Source organism: Bos grunniens, chromosome 12 (assembly GCF_055505025.1).
Source record: "Bos grunniens cultivar Pamir isolate PY7600 chromosome 12, Bosgru_T2T1.0, whole genome shotgun sequence".
NCBI classification, from domain to species: Eukaryota; Metazoa; Chordata; class Mammalia; order Artiodactyla; family Bovidae; genus Bos; species Bos grunniens.
In genome coordinates, this window is record NC_141176.1 from 18,232,505 (window position 1) to 18,248,040 (window position 15,536).

The 15,536-nt window shown below is 43.4% G+C and overlaps 1 protein-coding gene across 3 annotated transcripts in view; it reads right to left on the reverse strand.

Annotated features, from left to right (window-relative positions):
- MED4 (mediator complex subunit 4) overlaps positions 1-15,210 on the reverse strand; it is a 45,705-nt gene extending 30,495 nt beyond the window's left edge. Inside the window, exons 1-3 of one of the 3 annotated variants that reach the window (XM_086329009.1) lie at positions 15,000-15,210; positions 13,696-13,808; positions 13,098-13,154 (exon numbers count right to left, since the gene is read on the reverse strand). Coding sequence is in view for 1 of the 3 variants with exons in the window: in XM_086329008.1 (XP_086185134.1) it covers positions 13,696-13,733 (38 nt within the window). In the remaining 2 variants the exon portion in view is untranslated. The remainder of the gene's footprint in view (positions 1-13,097; positions 13,155-13,695; positions 13,809-14,999) is intronic. The other 2 variants (XM_086329008.1, XM_086329010.1) reach the window with 2 other exon arrangements.
- Between the last annotated feature and the right edge of the window lie 326 nt (positions 15,211-15,536).

The window sequence follows — 15,536 nt, forward strand, 5'->3', positions numbered from 1 at the left end:
AACCTACTTAAGATCTGTCAATTAGAATTAAGGTGCATCTGCTTGTCACAAACTGTTCCCATCCCCCGATGCCTAATAGCACCAGTGACCTATGGTGGGGCCCTCACTCATTTATTAAGTATTTATTAAGTGCCTGTTATGTCCTAGGGATACAGTGGTGAGCAAAATACACATGTTCCTTGCTTATTATGGGACTTAATGATAGGGAAAGTGCAGTGCTAGGCGAGCATACAGAAGTGTAGTCAAGTGACCTGGTCAAGGAAGACTTCCTGGAGGAAGCGATTGGCTGAGAGCTGAATATTAAGTAGGAGAAGACTAGTTGTGAAAGTTTTCCAGTTGGAAGGAATGGCATATAGCCAGAGGTAAGAGAGAATGTGGTGCATTTTAAGAAATATTTTCAAAAAGATGAGAGGCAGAGTACAACATTGAGAAGTGGGAAGAACTGAGGCTGAAATGTACTCAAGGATCCAGGTCATGAGGATAAATCATGAAGAGTCACATAAGGGTGTTAAAGCATCTGTACTTTATCATGAAGGTGATGGGAATTCTCTGAAGGGTATGGAAGATGGATTGGGAATGAGGGAAGACGGTGGTAGGAAAAGTCATTGTACTAATTCAGGGGGGATATTTGTGATTTGACCAAAATAGTAGCCATGGAAATGGAGCAAATTTGACTGATTACAGATACATTCATCCACAGCTTAAAAAGATAACTTGGAGCCAACTCTCTCTAAGGAAATGAAGCCAAAAAAAATATGGGGAGAATGAAATTGATGCAGAGAAAGAATGAAGAGAACATGATGGGTTATGTAAGCTGAATTTATAAAGGAACAAAACCCAAGCATATGTTCATCTTCTTCATATGCTATGAAGAAGATGAACGATATGCAGGGACAGGGAGCGAAAAGGATAGTGGGAAGAAAGAGATGATATGGCCCCTGAGAGAGGAAGGGGGGCGAGTGGTAGTCCCTGGGGCCAGCCCACTTCCTGGAAACTTTCTAGGTTCAGTTCCCATAAGCTTCAGCTTTATCACGTGTTCCAGTCATGAATTCTCATGACCCCTGTCTCTCATATTGCTCCATATGAAGGAGCTTCTCCACCTCCACATGCAGGCTAGCTTGACTGAGTTTTGCTCCTTGCAACTTAAAAGAATCTGAATCAACCATTATGTTATACAAATTAACTCTTCAAGAAAGTCATTAATTAAAAGCAAGGCAAACTGATGCAATTATAATGAGAACTATAACTTCTGAGTGTTCGTAGATGTCCCTGTCCACGGATCAACTGTTTTTCAATTCAATGAGTCCAACTGCGAACTAGAAGTCCCTTGGAGAACAAAAAGCATTGAACGGTCGTGATGTCTGATCTCTCTCCAACTCGTTCTCCAGGGGTTGAATCACAAGAAACCACTTCTGAGGCCAGAGACCACAAATCTGGAGGCGGTGGCCCAAGGAAGGATGAGGAAATAGAACAGGGGAGAGAAGCTGACTCTTGCCAAGAAGCACTCACGAATATTCTGGAGAAGTCAGGTCAGACAGCAAAAGGGAATGAAGGGTCGATGGAAACCCAGGATGATAATCATATTGGACATGATGAGGAGGGGATAGGATGAGATAAGGCTCAGACTGAGCTGGTGCATGGAAATTGTTTGGTGAGGTACAGCGTGAGAAAGCTGAGCAACCTACCAAGTTTCAGGCCTTGTGAGGGGACAAAAAGAAAGGAGGGTCAGCTCCATGTTCTTAAGGACTTACAGTCTGGTGGGAAACCCAGACGTACACACAGATTACATAATGTGGTGAGAAGCAGGTTAGCACGGGTGCTAGGAGTTTCCAAAGCGCAATTAGATTAAGCTAGGGGCTCAAGGTATCACAGCTGGGCACAGTTCTGTTCCATTATAACAGTTACACCAGATATAAACCTGAAACATAGTTACGCAGGGAATTTCAGGACCAGCAAAATTTTAGGTGTATCTGAAAAGTTCTGAAGGACTTATAGCAGGTTGTACAATTAATATCAGAATATAAAGTGGGAACAGCAGAAGAGAAGGCTGGGAATTTAAAGAAAAGCCATTCCATGAAGGGCATTTTTATTTCCAAGATAAAAATCTTAAAAAAAAAAAATCTGCAAAACTAATACAATTATGTAAAGTTTAAAAATAAAATAAAATTAATTAAAAAAAAATCTTAGACTTATTCTTTTTTATAAATAAATATTGGTCAAAGTTTTAGTCACAAGAAGATGCAAAAGTTATGCAACAATGTATCTTCCAACTTTAAAAAAAAACAGAAATGGAAATTTTTACAAAGCACTGTTAAATTGTAGCTGTAAATACTTCCCTTTTAAAATTCCAAATATCGAACAAAAAATGACCAACCAGATATTGAAGAATATAATCATGAAATCAATTTAGCAGAAACAGGGTTAGGATATGGACACTATAAATAGTGAATATATACCTTTCTTTCTGTAAATCAGAAACAGAAAATACACATCTTTTCCTATGTTGTTGGAGCATCTTCTAATATAGATCATGCATTTAGGTATAAAGAGAATCTTAACAGAACATCCTAAAAGAGATTTTATAGATCATTGTTTTCTGATTAGAGTCTAAGCTAGAAATTCGCAATAAAATTGGACGTGGTTTTATAAGTCACTGAAAGATGTTTAGCAAGAGGGTGACACAACCATGTGAGGAATGAGTTTGGAACAAGAGTTGGGAGACACAGGAGGAGGGAAACCAGTTAAAGAGATATTGCAACAGTCTAAGAAAGCAAGACAGTAAGTCCCCTACCGGTGAACCTTCAAATTGCAAACTTTCAAAAATGCGAACGTATGTTCACATGTCCAGTCGTGTAAGTCAGTTCACATGGTCCCACATTCACGCACCCTCCACAGGCAGTTGTGCTTTTGTGTACTCTACTCTGCAGTAGTGTATAGAGCCCAGTAGTGCAGGAGCTTTATTTCAAGGCCAAGATGTCCAGAAGCAAGCGTAAACGCAGCATGATGTAGTGCGTACTGCTAAGAAGGTCTTTTACAGTTGTACTGTACTACTGTACTTTTCCAGGTTCTATACTGTAGGATTCAGAATATTTTCTTTATTGTTTTTACGTTTGTTTTTTATGTATTATTTGTGTGAAAAGTATTATAAACCTAAAATTACATTACAGTACTATACAGCCCATTGTGTTAGCTGGGTTCCTAGACTAACTTTGTTGGACTTAATGAAAAAAACTTAGACTTATGAACATGCTCTTGCAACAGAACTCATCCATATGTAGGGGACTTAGTGTAATGTGAGTCTGAATCAAGACAGGAGATGTAGGGAATAAAAAGGAATAGAAAATTTAAGAAGTATTTAGTAGATAAAAAAGGACTGGCTGACTGAATTTAGGGGAGAGAGAGAGACAGAGAGGGAAAGGAGAGGAGGAGGGAAAGAGAGAGAAAAGAGAGAGGTGAGGGGATGGAGAAAAGGTGAATGATGAGGTTGGGTGGTGATTCAATGGAGGCAGTGTCATTAACTCAGGCGAGCGACACAGGAGGAGGGAGAGGTCTTGGGGAAACAGGCAGCGCTCATCTTTGGGCTGGTTTGGTTTGAGGAACACAGGCTGTAGTGCAGTTTGTGGAAAGAAAGCTGTAAACATTGCCGTTGGCAGCAAGATTCTTCTTTTGTGCAGGGGAGATTCAGAACTCAGGCCATGAAAGGGGAGAGCGTGTCAGGGTTCCTCTTTTATTTGGTGCTTGGTTGCGGACGGGTGTGCTTATCAGAAGTGCTTAACAGGACTTTATACAACCTGCCTCTTACGCCCACCACTTACCTGACATGTTTAGGAGAATGAGGGGGTGATAACTGTCCAAGCCAGCTGGAAGACAAGATGAAGGACTCTACGACATGTGCCACAAGGGCTGACTAATGCTATAGTGAATCCAGAAAAGGAGACAGGACTGTGAGTGAAATCAAGAGCGTGGCCTTGCTTTTTTTCATAAGTCCAGAGGAGGCACACAAGTCTTTTCGGTGCTGGGATGGATCACAGGCAGTGACCCACAGATAGGAATAAGCTTTGGGTGGAAGGATCAGGACCCAGAGGGTGCACTGGGAGGGAGAGGGAAGGGAGATGGGTCCTGAAGCCCGGACAGGGGTTAGGACTCGGCAGGGCAGACCAACGGCGATGTGGTGAGATTTGGGGTCTGTAGACAACAGTTATTTCATGAGCTCTTATGTAAATGGACTTCCCTGGTGGCTCAGACGGTAAAACGTCTGTCTACAATGCGGGAGACCTGGGTTCAATCCCTGGGTCGGGAAGATTCCCTGGAGAAGGAAACAGCAACCCACTCCAGTACTCTTGCCTAGAAAATCCCATGGACGGAGGAGCTTGGTGCAGGCTACTGTCCATGGGGTCGCAAAGAGTCGGGCATGACTGAACGACTTCGCTTCACTTCACTTCTATGTAAATCGAAGTCATTAAAATTAATTTTGCCCTGTGAATTTTCTGAAGAGTTTCTCTACATTTCTTTGGATGGTTGATATCCAAGACCAAGGAGATTCAGCAGAGACTTTTATCTAACAAAGATAAAGCCTTGCTTTATGCGTTCACGGTTGAGGATTAAAGGACTTTTGACTACTTGAGGGGGCTTAGTAAATGTTGATTGCAATGACTTAGAAAATCCTTAGGGCATCAGATGGTGAAGCAGCCTAAGTCTTCCAGAACACAATCCACTTTGAAGCACGGGGTCCAGTGGGCCTGGAGAACGAGGAGGCAGTGATCTCAAGCAAAGGGCGTGACCTTTTCTATCTGCAGTTTTCTAGTCTGTAAAATGGGAACTGTAATTTCTTCCTTCACTCAGTGAATGCTTTATGGGCATCGTCTGTGTGCCAAGCAAGATTCTACCCACGTTACAGAGTTATTTTGAGAATTAAATGAAGCAACATAAGTGAAAGTGCTTAGTATAGGGTCTAGAATCTACCAGGCATGAACTGTATTCACTTTTTTATCCAAAAGAATTTTTTTTTTTTTTACTACAATATGAATGGACATTTGAGCCAATATTGGGTCAGGCCAACAATGGGCCAAGCATAATCAGAGTGCTTGTTATAAATATCAGGATGTCTTGCAGGGGGAAAGGATTAACTGCACTGGGGATCCAAGAAGGAGATGACTTTTAATTTAAAGGTACATTTTAGAAGCAGTAGGATGAAGCGCAAAATGTTGCTCTTGGGAAAGCGAACTCTATGTCAAGGTTATTCTGGGAAGTCTGCATAGGGTGTAATGAAGCAGCACAGATGTTCCGAGTTAAGACCCATTGGAAATATGACTGTCCTGCTGGGTCTAGAACATTGAGAAAGAACTATCAGATAGCTTGCTTCATCAGCATGTTTAGAGTTGAGGTGCATGACCAAATAATTGTTCTTCTGAGACATCTTAACTATAAACACTGCAATGCACTCACTGAGGCCTGGGAAGTGAGTTTGCAATTCAGAATAAATATTTGGAATTAACTGGTAAGGATCCTGATAATGTCCCAGTGCTCTGGGTAATTCATTTTAAAGAGTAAAGGAAGAAAACCTGACTCAAGCTGGAAAACATGTTTTCTCTCGGTATTACTTTCGCTTCCAAAATGAGTTGATTCATTATCAAAGGGGGTGGGGTTTTCCATTTTCCTTTTATAAACTGGACTTTAGCCCAGACTGTGAAGAGCCTAATGAGGTTGGTCAGAAGTCACAATGAGATCCTGGAATATACCTGATACTCAAAGACAGAAGGGGAAGATCAAGGCTGCTTGCATGTGTCCCCTGGTACTCTGAAAGACAGTAACACCACTTACTACATTATGATAACTGTAACTGCCAGATTGTTTTTCAATCTTTCCAATAGACTTTTAGCTCCTCAAGGACAAGGACTGTGTATTATTTAAAAAAAATTTTTTTAATTTATTTATTTTTGGCTGTGCTGGGTCTTCTTTGCTGCAAGCAGGCTTTCTCTAGTTGTGGGGAGTGGGGGTTACTCTCTAGTTGCCATGCACCGGCTTCTCATTGAGGTGGCTTCTCTTATTGCAGAGCACTAGCCAGGCTCTAGCCACATGGGCTTCAGTACTTGTGGTGCATGGGCTTAGTTGCCCCGTGGCATGTGGGATCTTCCTGGACCGGGGATCAATCCCACATCCCCTGCATTGGCAGGTGGATTCTCACCCACTGGACCACCAGGGAAGTCCAAGGACTGTGCATTATTAATCACTGTAATTCCAGTTGCTTGAATACCCCTCATAGGAGAGATTCAGTAAATTCCTTACAGTGAGCAAGGGGTTCGGTGAATAGAGGGGTGGATGGACAGACAGAGGGGTAGTCAGATGAATCTTGGGTTCCTGACATCAAAGAAATAAATGCCATAACAATACAGAAATGGTGCTCAGGTTAAAGGGGAAAACAGACTGAATGATTGGGGCCCAAAAGAGTTGCTGAGGAAGGATATGATTTTAGAGTCATTTAAGAAAAAGCAAACATGGATCGGTTTCACCAGTTTCTCCTAATCCGTCCTGCTGGGACTCCAGAAAGAAAGCTGCTACGGGGTAAATGAGGCTGCCTTGTGCCGATCAAGAACTAGGAAGGACTCCAGGGCTTTCCAGAGGGACAGAAGGCCCTTCTCCTTGACTATGGATTTGTAATCCTGAGAGGCAAGTCTCCATCAGCCTGTGGTGGGAGGGTTACAGGGTTCTAGCGCCCACTGAACAGTCATCGTGATGACAGCCTCCAAATCGTCACTTCTCATAATGGATGGACAATGGTGGAGTAAGGAGTGGAGGAGCTTTGGGAGTGGAGGCCGTGGGGGTTGGCTTGAAGACTTCAGGGTGGCAGTGTCAGTGCCAGGGGACCGTATTTCATAGGGATTTGGTCCAGTCAGCAGCTGCAGGGCACCGGAAGCATAAACCTTTCACCTCCAGGGCATCTCAGACTGAGCCTGTCCACATAGAGTAATTAAAAAAACCGCAATCGGCCAGACCTGGAAACAGCCAGGAGAGGGCGCCTCCAGGGACAACTCACTGGTCTGCAGAGCAGCGAAAGGTGAAAATGTTAATTGGGACCCAATGGACTGTAGCCCACCAGGCTCCTCTGTCCATGGAATTCTCCAGGCAAGAATACTGAAGTGGGTTGCCATTCCCTTCTCCAGGGGATCTTCCCAACCCAGGGATTGAACACAGGTCTCCTGCATTGTAGGCAGATTCTTTTCCATCTGAACTGCCAGGAGCTAAAAAGCTGTGGGGAAGGACAGACTGCAGGGTCCCCTCCCTGGGCAACACTGACCCAAGGCCCTTTGAAAGAAGGTTGTGCCACAAGAATGGGTCATTGGAGAATGTAGTCTCTGCCTTTCTACTGGCCGGTGGAACGTGAAAAAATAGATCAGCTCTCAACTAACTGCATGGAAAGCAGCAGATACAAATACATCTGTACAAGGGAAACCTCTCCACTCCCCAACGCTTTACATGGTTCACATGAAGATCTGAAATTTCAAATTTATAATCTACACATTCAACAGGGTGGGGGATATTGGAGGGGTGGGGTGAAACATACTATACAAAGGGAAAGCTTGAATTTATAGATTATTCTACTGCTGTCACCTCTAACCATTAAGGATGTAGCAGATCACCATTTTTAAGAGCATGTGAGCCAAATGCTAGGGTTTCAATCCAGGCTTAGATGCCTTTTACTCTGAGACTGTGAGCAAGTCTCTTCACCTCCTAAGTCTCTGCTTCTTCTGTAGAAGGGGATAATAAGAACACCAATCATAGAATTGTTAAGATTAATGAAAGTAATCCAAGTAAATGCTGACGCATAATAAGAACTCAGACTTCCCTGGTGGCTCAGATGGTAAAGAATTCCCCTGCAATGAGGGAGACCTGGGTTCGATCCCTGGGCTGGGAAGATCCCCTGGAGAAGGGAATGGCTACCCACTCCAGTATTCTGGCCTGGAGAATCCATGCACAGTATAGTCCATGGGGTCACAAAGAGTTGGACACAACTGAGTGACTTTCACTTTCACAATAAGAACTCAGGAAATTAGCATTCATATAAAATACGGCTTGAATGATAAAATTTGAATTGCATCGCATTTGGCCAAACAATCCCAAGTTTCCTGGGCTTCCCTGGTGACTCAGTGGTAAAGAATCCATCTGCCAATGCAGGAAGCCTCCTGCAATGCTGGAGACCAAGGTTTGATCCCTGGGTCATGGAAAGGGCATGGAAATCCACTCCAATATTCTTGCCTGGAGAATCCCCATGGACAGAGGAGCCTGACGGGCTACAGTCTATGGAATCACAAAGAGTCACACACACCTTAGTGACTTAACCAGCACCACCACCATCACCACCAGCTATTTTTCCTACATAATTACCGGTATCGTGAACTCGTGAGACAAATCAAAAACATATATTCAGATACACTCTTTTCCTTCTAAGAAACTTAAGAATCTCTTGTTGAGCCTCCAAAGTTTTTACAGAGTGTAGTTCGGAAACAATTGCTTTATTCAGCCAAAACTAAAAGCCATACGTCCTAACCTGATTATAGTGAGTTCAATACTTCTGGCCCACTCATGCTTTAATAACCATAGACAACATCTGAAGTTGGCTCCGTTGAAGCTCCTTCTAATATTTGGTGTTTATCTGAGCTGGTATGATCCTGAACCTATGTGAAGGGTACATAATTGACAGTGCCAAGGAAAACAGCTTAGGAGGAGACCTTAGGTTAGAGGAAATAAAAATCTGTTATTTGGAGTCACTGTGAATAGACACAGAAGCTTTTAAAACATATATAATAGGATGTGAGAGTCGCACCACGAAGAAGGCTGAGCACCAAAGAATTGATGCTTCCAAATTGTGGAGTTGGAGAAGACTCTTGAGAGTCCCTTGGACAGCACGGAGATCGAACCAGTCCCTCCTAAAGGAGATCGACCCTGAATATTCATGGGAAGGACTGATGCTGAAGCTGAAGCTCCAATCCTTTGGCCACCTGATGTGAAGAGCTGACTCTTTGAAAAAGACCCTGATGCTGGGAAAGATTTAAGGCAAAAGGAGAGAAGGTGGCAGAGGATGAGATGGTTAGGTAGCATCACCAACTCAGTGGACGTGAATTTGGGCAAACTCAGGGAGACAGTGAAAGACAGGGAAACCTAGTGTGCTGCAGTCCATGTGGTCGCAAAGAGTCAGACACAATTTAGCGAATGAACAACAACAATGGAATGTTGGTAAGATGCTCAGTAAAACATCTGGGCGCCTGTGACCTTCACAGAAAAAATACACTGGCACAACATTGTAAAGCAATTATACTCCAACAAAATTTAAACAAATACAAATAATGGGGCTTTAACAAAGGACATAGAAAGATAGAGTGATGAGCAGATATGAAAACAGACTAAGAGATTAACAACCTTGTCAAATTTGCTCAGAGGTCTAAGAAAAATTAGTTTTTTACTAATTTTTAAATAGTAAAAATTAGTAAAATTAAAAAAATTTTTTTAATTTTAAAATTACTGTTTCTGTTAAGTTATTTATGTCATTTAAAACTGTGACATGAAGTGTAATCTCTATTTGTGTTAAAAAAGAAAAAGGCTTTGGAATTAGATTGTCACTTAAAGATGACTGGAACTTAAGTCTGTGACTCACTGACTTCTTTTAAACCTTGTGTTTTAAAAATATTAACTCTGGGTGGTAAAGTTAAGGGGAAAATTTTGTTTCATACCCTCCCCTCTGTTCTCTTCTCCTTTCCATTCCTTACCCTATGTCTCTTCCATGTAGCAAATAGCTGGGAGTTGAATTTCATGTGCTTAATTACATGAAATAATTACCTAAATTTTGTGTTTTGCCTGGCACAATGGACCAGGCTATAATCAAATGATAAGGTTATGACAGCAACTAATTAGGAAAGCCCAATATATGTGAACAGAGTTTTGCCATTTCCAAATAAAGACTAATGAAGTTAATGTTATTAGGACTTAATAATACAGAGCTACATTATTATGCTGGTAGACAATTAGGCATAATTGGTAAGTAATCATATATGTAGCCTGTGTTACTTTTATGTGTGCAAATTATACTTCTACAGGTTAAGTCTTCTCATTTTAGGTCCACACAACAGTATTATCTCAGCAAAGCAGGGCTGGGGTGAAGAAAATTAGACCAGAAATAACTGACAAAGCAGAGGACCCATGAAAACAGACCCTGCATTCCTGGCAATTGAAGGTCTTGGATAAAATACTAGGGTGAGTGAAGGGAAAGCGATTCATGATAAGGCAGGAAGGAACACGATAAGGATGGAAAAGGGATTTAGGGTTTTTTTTTTTAAAAAGGAGGGGGTTTTGGTCAAGGGTAATTGAGATTTTTCCTGTTCTCATCACCCACCTTTCACCACTCCCTCAAAACATTTATGGTAGCCAGAAAGCCATAAACAGTAATTATCTCCACAATTAGAGACAACGTTTGATAAGCAAGCCAGCTGGCAGAGGTAACATGAAACTCTTTCTCACTAAAATGTTAATGGCTGATACTGGATCCTCTGCTATTTCCATAGGAAGAAAAAGTAAGAGTATGAGAGGGCTCTGGCACCAGAGGACTTCCCAAGGAAGGAAAGCATATTAAATGATAACAAGAGAGATAACTAACATTTACTGAGTACCTGTGGCCAGGTTCTATTCTAAATGCTCTCATGGATTAACTCATTCCCTCCCAAAGTGCTTTGTCTGAGGAAGGTACTCTTACTAATCCCTATTTTTCAGATGAGAAAGCTGAGTCCCAGAGAGAGTAAGCACTTGCTCAGGGCAACGGCACCCCACTCCAGTGCTCTTGCCTGGAAAATCCCATGGACCGAGGAGCCTGGTAGGCTGCAGTCCAAGGGGTTGCTAAGAGTCGGACACAACTGAGCGACTTCACTTTCCCTTTTCACTTTCATGCATTGGAGAAGGAAATGGCAACCCACTCCAGTGTTCTTGCCTGGAGAATCCCAGGGACGGGGGAGCCTGGTGGGCTGCCGTCTATGGGGTCGCACAGAGTCGGACATGACTGAAGTGACTTAGCAGCAGCAGCAGCAGCAGAGTCATGGGGGTGAGACCAAGACTTGAATTCTGGCATTTCTAGTCCTAGAGTCCATACTCCTGGCCATTGTTGCTGTTCAGTCACTAAATTGGGTCCGACTCCCTGTGACCCCATGGACTGCAGCATGCCAGACTTTCCCTGTCCTTCACCATCTCCCAGGGCTTGCTCAAACTCTTGGCCATAGTTGAAAGGAAACTGATTTGGAGAGAAGATGGCCCAGGAGACAAAACTCCCTTACCTGGATGATGTTGCCTAAAGTCAGCCTGTTTACTTCTGAGTGCTGGAATGAGAAGGAGTCCATGTAGAGGTGTTGTATCTTGTCACAGAGTGTGTCTTTGCTACCTATCAGAACACCAGTGCTGGGAGGACGTTACATGGGGTCCTATGGAACGTTTTGATACCGCCTTGGTTCCCATGTGTGTATGGCTTTGCTGCCTGAATTAGTGATCCTGTTGCAGTTGCCTCTGAGTGCACATTTGGAAACTGGGTTAGTTCCACTTGTCAGCTTCCTGACTCAGAGGAATGCCAAGGGCTAATGGACTGATCCATGCAAAGTGCGTTGAGCCATAAACCAGGACTAACTGAGAGAACCGTGTGACTTGGCAGCTGTATTTGGATTAAGAGAAGTGGTAGAATAGTCTCACAGTAGCCGCTGGATGTTCTTGGTTTGGCCGTCTGGTCTGCTAGGGCTGCCTGAATTCTCCTCTAGGCTTTCAAGCAGCACCACTATAATGAAGGGCAGCTGTCTAGTAGACTTGGGCCATGTCCATATAGTCTGGGATTGTTCAAATTATGTAGAGATAAGAATTCCTAATTCAAAACAAGAATCTTCAAGCCAGGACTTTGAAAGCTATTACTTATCAAAAAAGGTTAAAAAGAACTGGATCTACTCCAAGGAAACTTTTAACCTAATAGCAGACACCATACCTTAGGACTCAATTCAAATGATAGTGATCTAATTGACATCACAAGGGCAGAACCATTGGAAAGCTGTTTAAAAAATAATAATAATAATAATAATGATTTATAAAGAGATGTGGATAGGAAGATGCCCAAGACAAAGAGGATGGGGAGAGAAGATGTCTCAGTTGTAGCTACGATTAAGAAACAGCAAACCTAAAAGAAGTATAAAGCTACTTTTTTTAAAAAAAGAAAAATGTGTCTGATTAATGCACACTATCTTGTGGAATTTCTCTTCCATTTTTTAAAGCATAGAAATATTAATTACCAACCTATGTCTTCAAATAAAACAGATGAAAGCAGGAGGTGAAAACGATATTTTTAATAGATACAGTTATTAACTCAATGATTTACCCTCAGATTTTTGGTCTTCTAAGGACAGAGTTATATCTTGGGGCAGTCAGGGCTCTCTCAACACAAGAAAGGATCACGTGAACTAAAAAATAAACACAAGCAGTGGGAACCAAGGTGGGAATTCAGGATCATAAATAGGACAGATTAAAATAGTTTACGGAAAGAGTTTGAAGCAAGGGAAGGAAATTGAATGACAGAGGGAAGATCATATAGCATTAAGGAGCAACAAACCCAAAACAAGAAAAATAAGAGAGAGTTTTTCTGAGTGCTGCTGTAATTCAAACCATTTCGAATAAAAGCTATGACAAATTTCAGAAAACTTGAGATACAGATTTGGTTTTAAGAGGCTAAGACTTCCTTGTGGGAGCTGCCTAGGCTCGCCAGTGTTTTGTTAGTGTTAGTGGCAGCTCGTTAGTGTTAAACTTGGCAGTGTTTTTTCGTATCTATGGATTCTTCTCTTTAAACACTCAAGGCCCTGTCTATTCCTCACAAAAGGAAAATAGTGATACAGACTTTTTAGTGTGAAAGTAAGGCAAGGTATAATCTTCCCAGGAGTATTTGGGAGACTAAAGCATCATGAGCAGGAGTTTTTCAGGTCAAAAGCTGGTGGACAAGGTACAAAAACCTTCCTGGTATCCCATCTCCCAAATCTCATGGAAGGCACTTTCTGCTTTTGCCTCTGTCTCCCACAATTTATAACGGTGGTTACCTGGTTCACAGACACATCTTCACAGGGTCTTTGCTGGATTGAAAGAGGTTCCCTTCACTAAAGAACAATGGGATTTGTGGGAAAAAAAGGTCATTTAGGTAAATTCACAGCACTGAGACAGGAGGTAAGGGGGCAGATCACAACCTTAAAAGAATGGCGTAGCCATTGAGGATACAACAAAAACTGGTTACACCTGCTAGGCCCCAAATGGTGGGAGATTCCACTTCTAGTACACCCTGAACCTCATTATACACCTACTGTAATATATTAACATCTAAATGACAAGCCCACAGGCACTATGACAGTTGTGAGGACAAGCATTCAAAGCCAAAATTGGGCTGTGGACCGATTCCTGATAATCCCCTCCCCTTCCCCAAAATAGTTGGAATAAGTCTCCCACTCGTTAGCCTATGAAATCACCCAGCCCATAAAAACTAACCATCCCTTACTCCGGGCCCTCTCGCCTTCTGAGGTGGCCCACACTCCGGGTACGGAGTGTCTGTCTCCCTGAATAAATCCGCTTTCGCTCTGCCTGCTCTTGAATTCTTTCCTGCAGGAAGCCAAGGACCCTCCCTTGGCGGCCATCCAGGGGACTCACCCGAGACCGGGGACGTGACCATCCTCTCTTGTCCCCATATTCCTGCAAGACTATGATTCTTCATTATGTTCAATCTGTGATAAGGTCTTTGAAGGTCCACTACCAAGCAGTTCCTGTTTTATGTGTCAGGGAGATAGATAGTCATTAACAGGCCCATTTCACATAAAAAACGTTCATTGTGTTTGCTGAGGATGGGGTTGCCAGGGCTGATGCTCTGCGTCTCTGTGTCTAAGCCTGTTTACAGGGAGGTGAAGGATAGCTTCCTTGCCCACACTCTGCGGGCTGCCCCACCCTGCGCTGGCCTCAATGGAAGGAAGGGTGGAGCAGGCACATAGAGTTTTGACAATGCTCCAGGACTTTGCACCCCAAATATTTACTGAGACAGGTAATTCTTTAGAGAGGCTGGGCCTAACCTATAAAAGCTGGCAGAGGGACAGGAGAAGAAAGAAGTACTCCGTGTGCCTGTAATAATTGCAAAAGCCGTGATACAGAAACACAGAGAAGGTCTTCCACACCCTCTTGCAACTAATCACCCATCTGACAGCTCAGCTTCAGGGCAAGGAGCCTAGGCAGCTCCCACACACTGCTCTCCTGGGTCTACGGGCAGCTGTTTCCTCTGCCTGGAAGCGGCTCTTCTCACTTAAAGCTACCTTTTCTTCACAGAGTCCTCTCCACCCCTCTCCACATCCCACTTCCTGTATTAAGCTTCTCCCAGCTGTCTCAGCCCACAGTCATCACTTTGCTCTTCGGCCTCCCACACCACTCGCCCAGCACTTCGTAATTTCTGTGGTTGATATGTTTATCCGTTCAACTCCCCTCGCCCTACCACCGGACTTTGTCTGAAACCGTCAGCCTTGACAACATGCTTATAAATGATGATAAATCATTGCAGTCGAGGGGTTTAGGCATGCCTGACACAAGTTCATGTCTGTGTAACTTTTAACTCAAATGACAAGTTTCTCATGGCTAGCACTTTCAAAAGGCAGTAAATCCTTAGTGTGCGATTGTTTTCAAACATCGTGGATTTTTCAGGGAGGCATAAGGAACAGGCCTCATCAGATCTGGGGAAAGAGAGGAACAAACAGCAGGTTCACAGAGTCCTAAAGGCACACTGGTGTGACCCATCCGTCCTGCTCACCTGGAACTTTGCCAGTTTCCACACCGAAAGTCCTGTGTCCTGGGCAGCCTCTCAGCCCCAGGCAGACCTGGACAGCTGGTCACTTACCAGGTGGCCAATGCGCGTTTTGATAAGAAGCAAATGCAAATCTTAACTAATGGACTGCACCTACTTTATCTTCTCTCACCTCAAATCCTGGGGCCCCAGCCTCTCCAAGGACACTCCACTCTCCGGTGACAAGTGGAGAAGCAGGCAATGATGCCCAGTTCTCGAGAAGGAACCTTGAGTTTATTCAGCTCTGCTCACTACAGAAGCCATCTCAGGCCTGGGAGGACAGGCGGTCAAGGGAAAACGCTTTGTACAGAGTTCTCACAAAACAGAAACTAAAAGGAATACTTGGAACAGGAAACAGTGACCTTGATGGCGCGATTCCCAAAGGGAGAGGCCAAAGGCGGAGATTCAGGAAGGCAAAAGTCCAGGGTCCACAGGAACTCCGTCTCACGCTGAGCATTCCACACCAGGCTTGCTCCATGCCCCTCCAGAGCATCTGCTTTGATAACGCTCCTGGGTAATCAGGCCAACTGTGACAGTTCAAGTGGCTTGGGCTAGCGGTAAAGAATCTGCCTGCCACTCCAGGAGACGCAAGAGACATGGGTTCAATCCCTGGGTCGGGAAGATCCCCTGGATAAGGGAATGGCAACCCACTCCAGTATTCTTGCTTGGA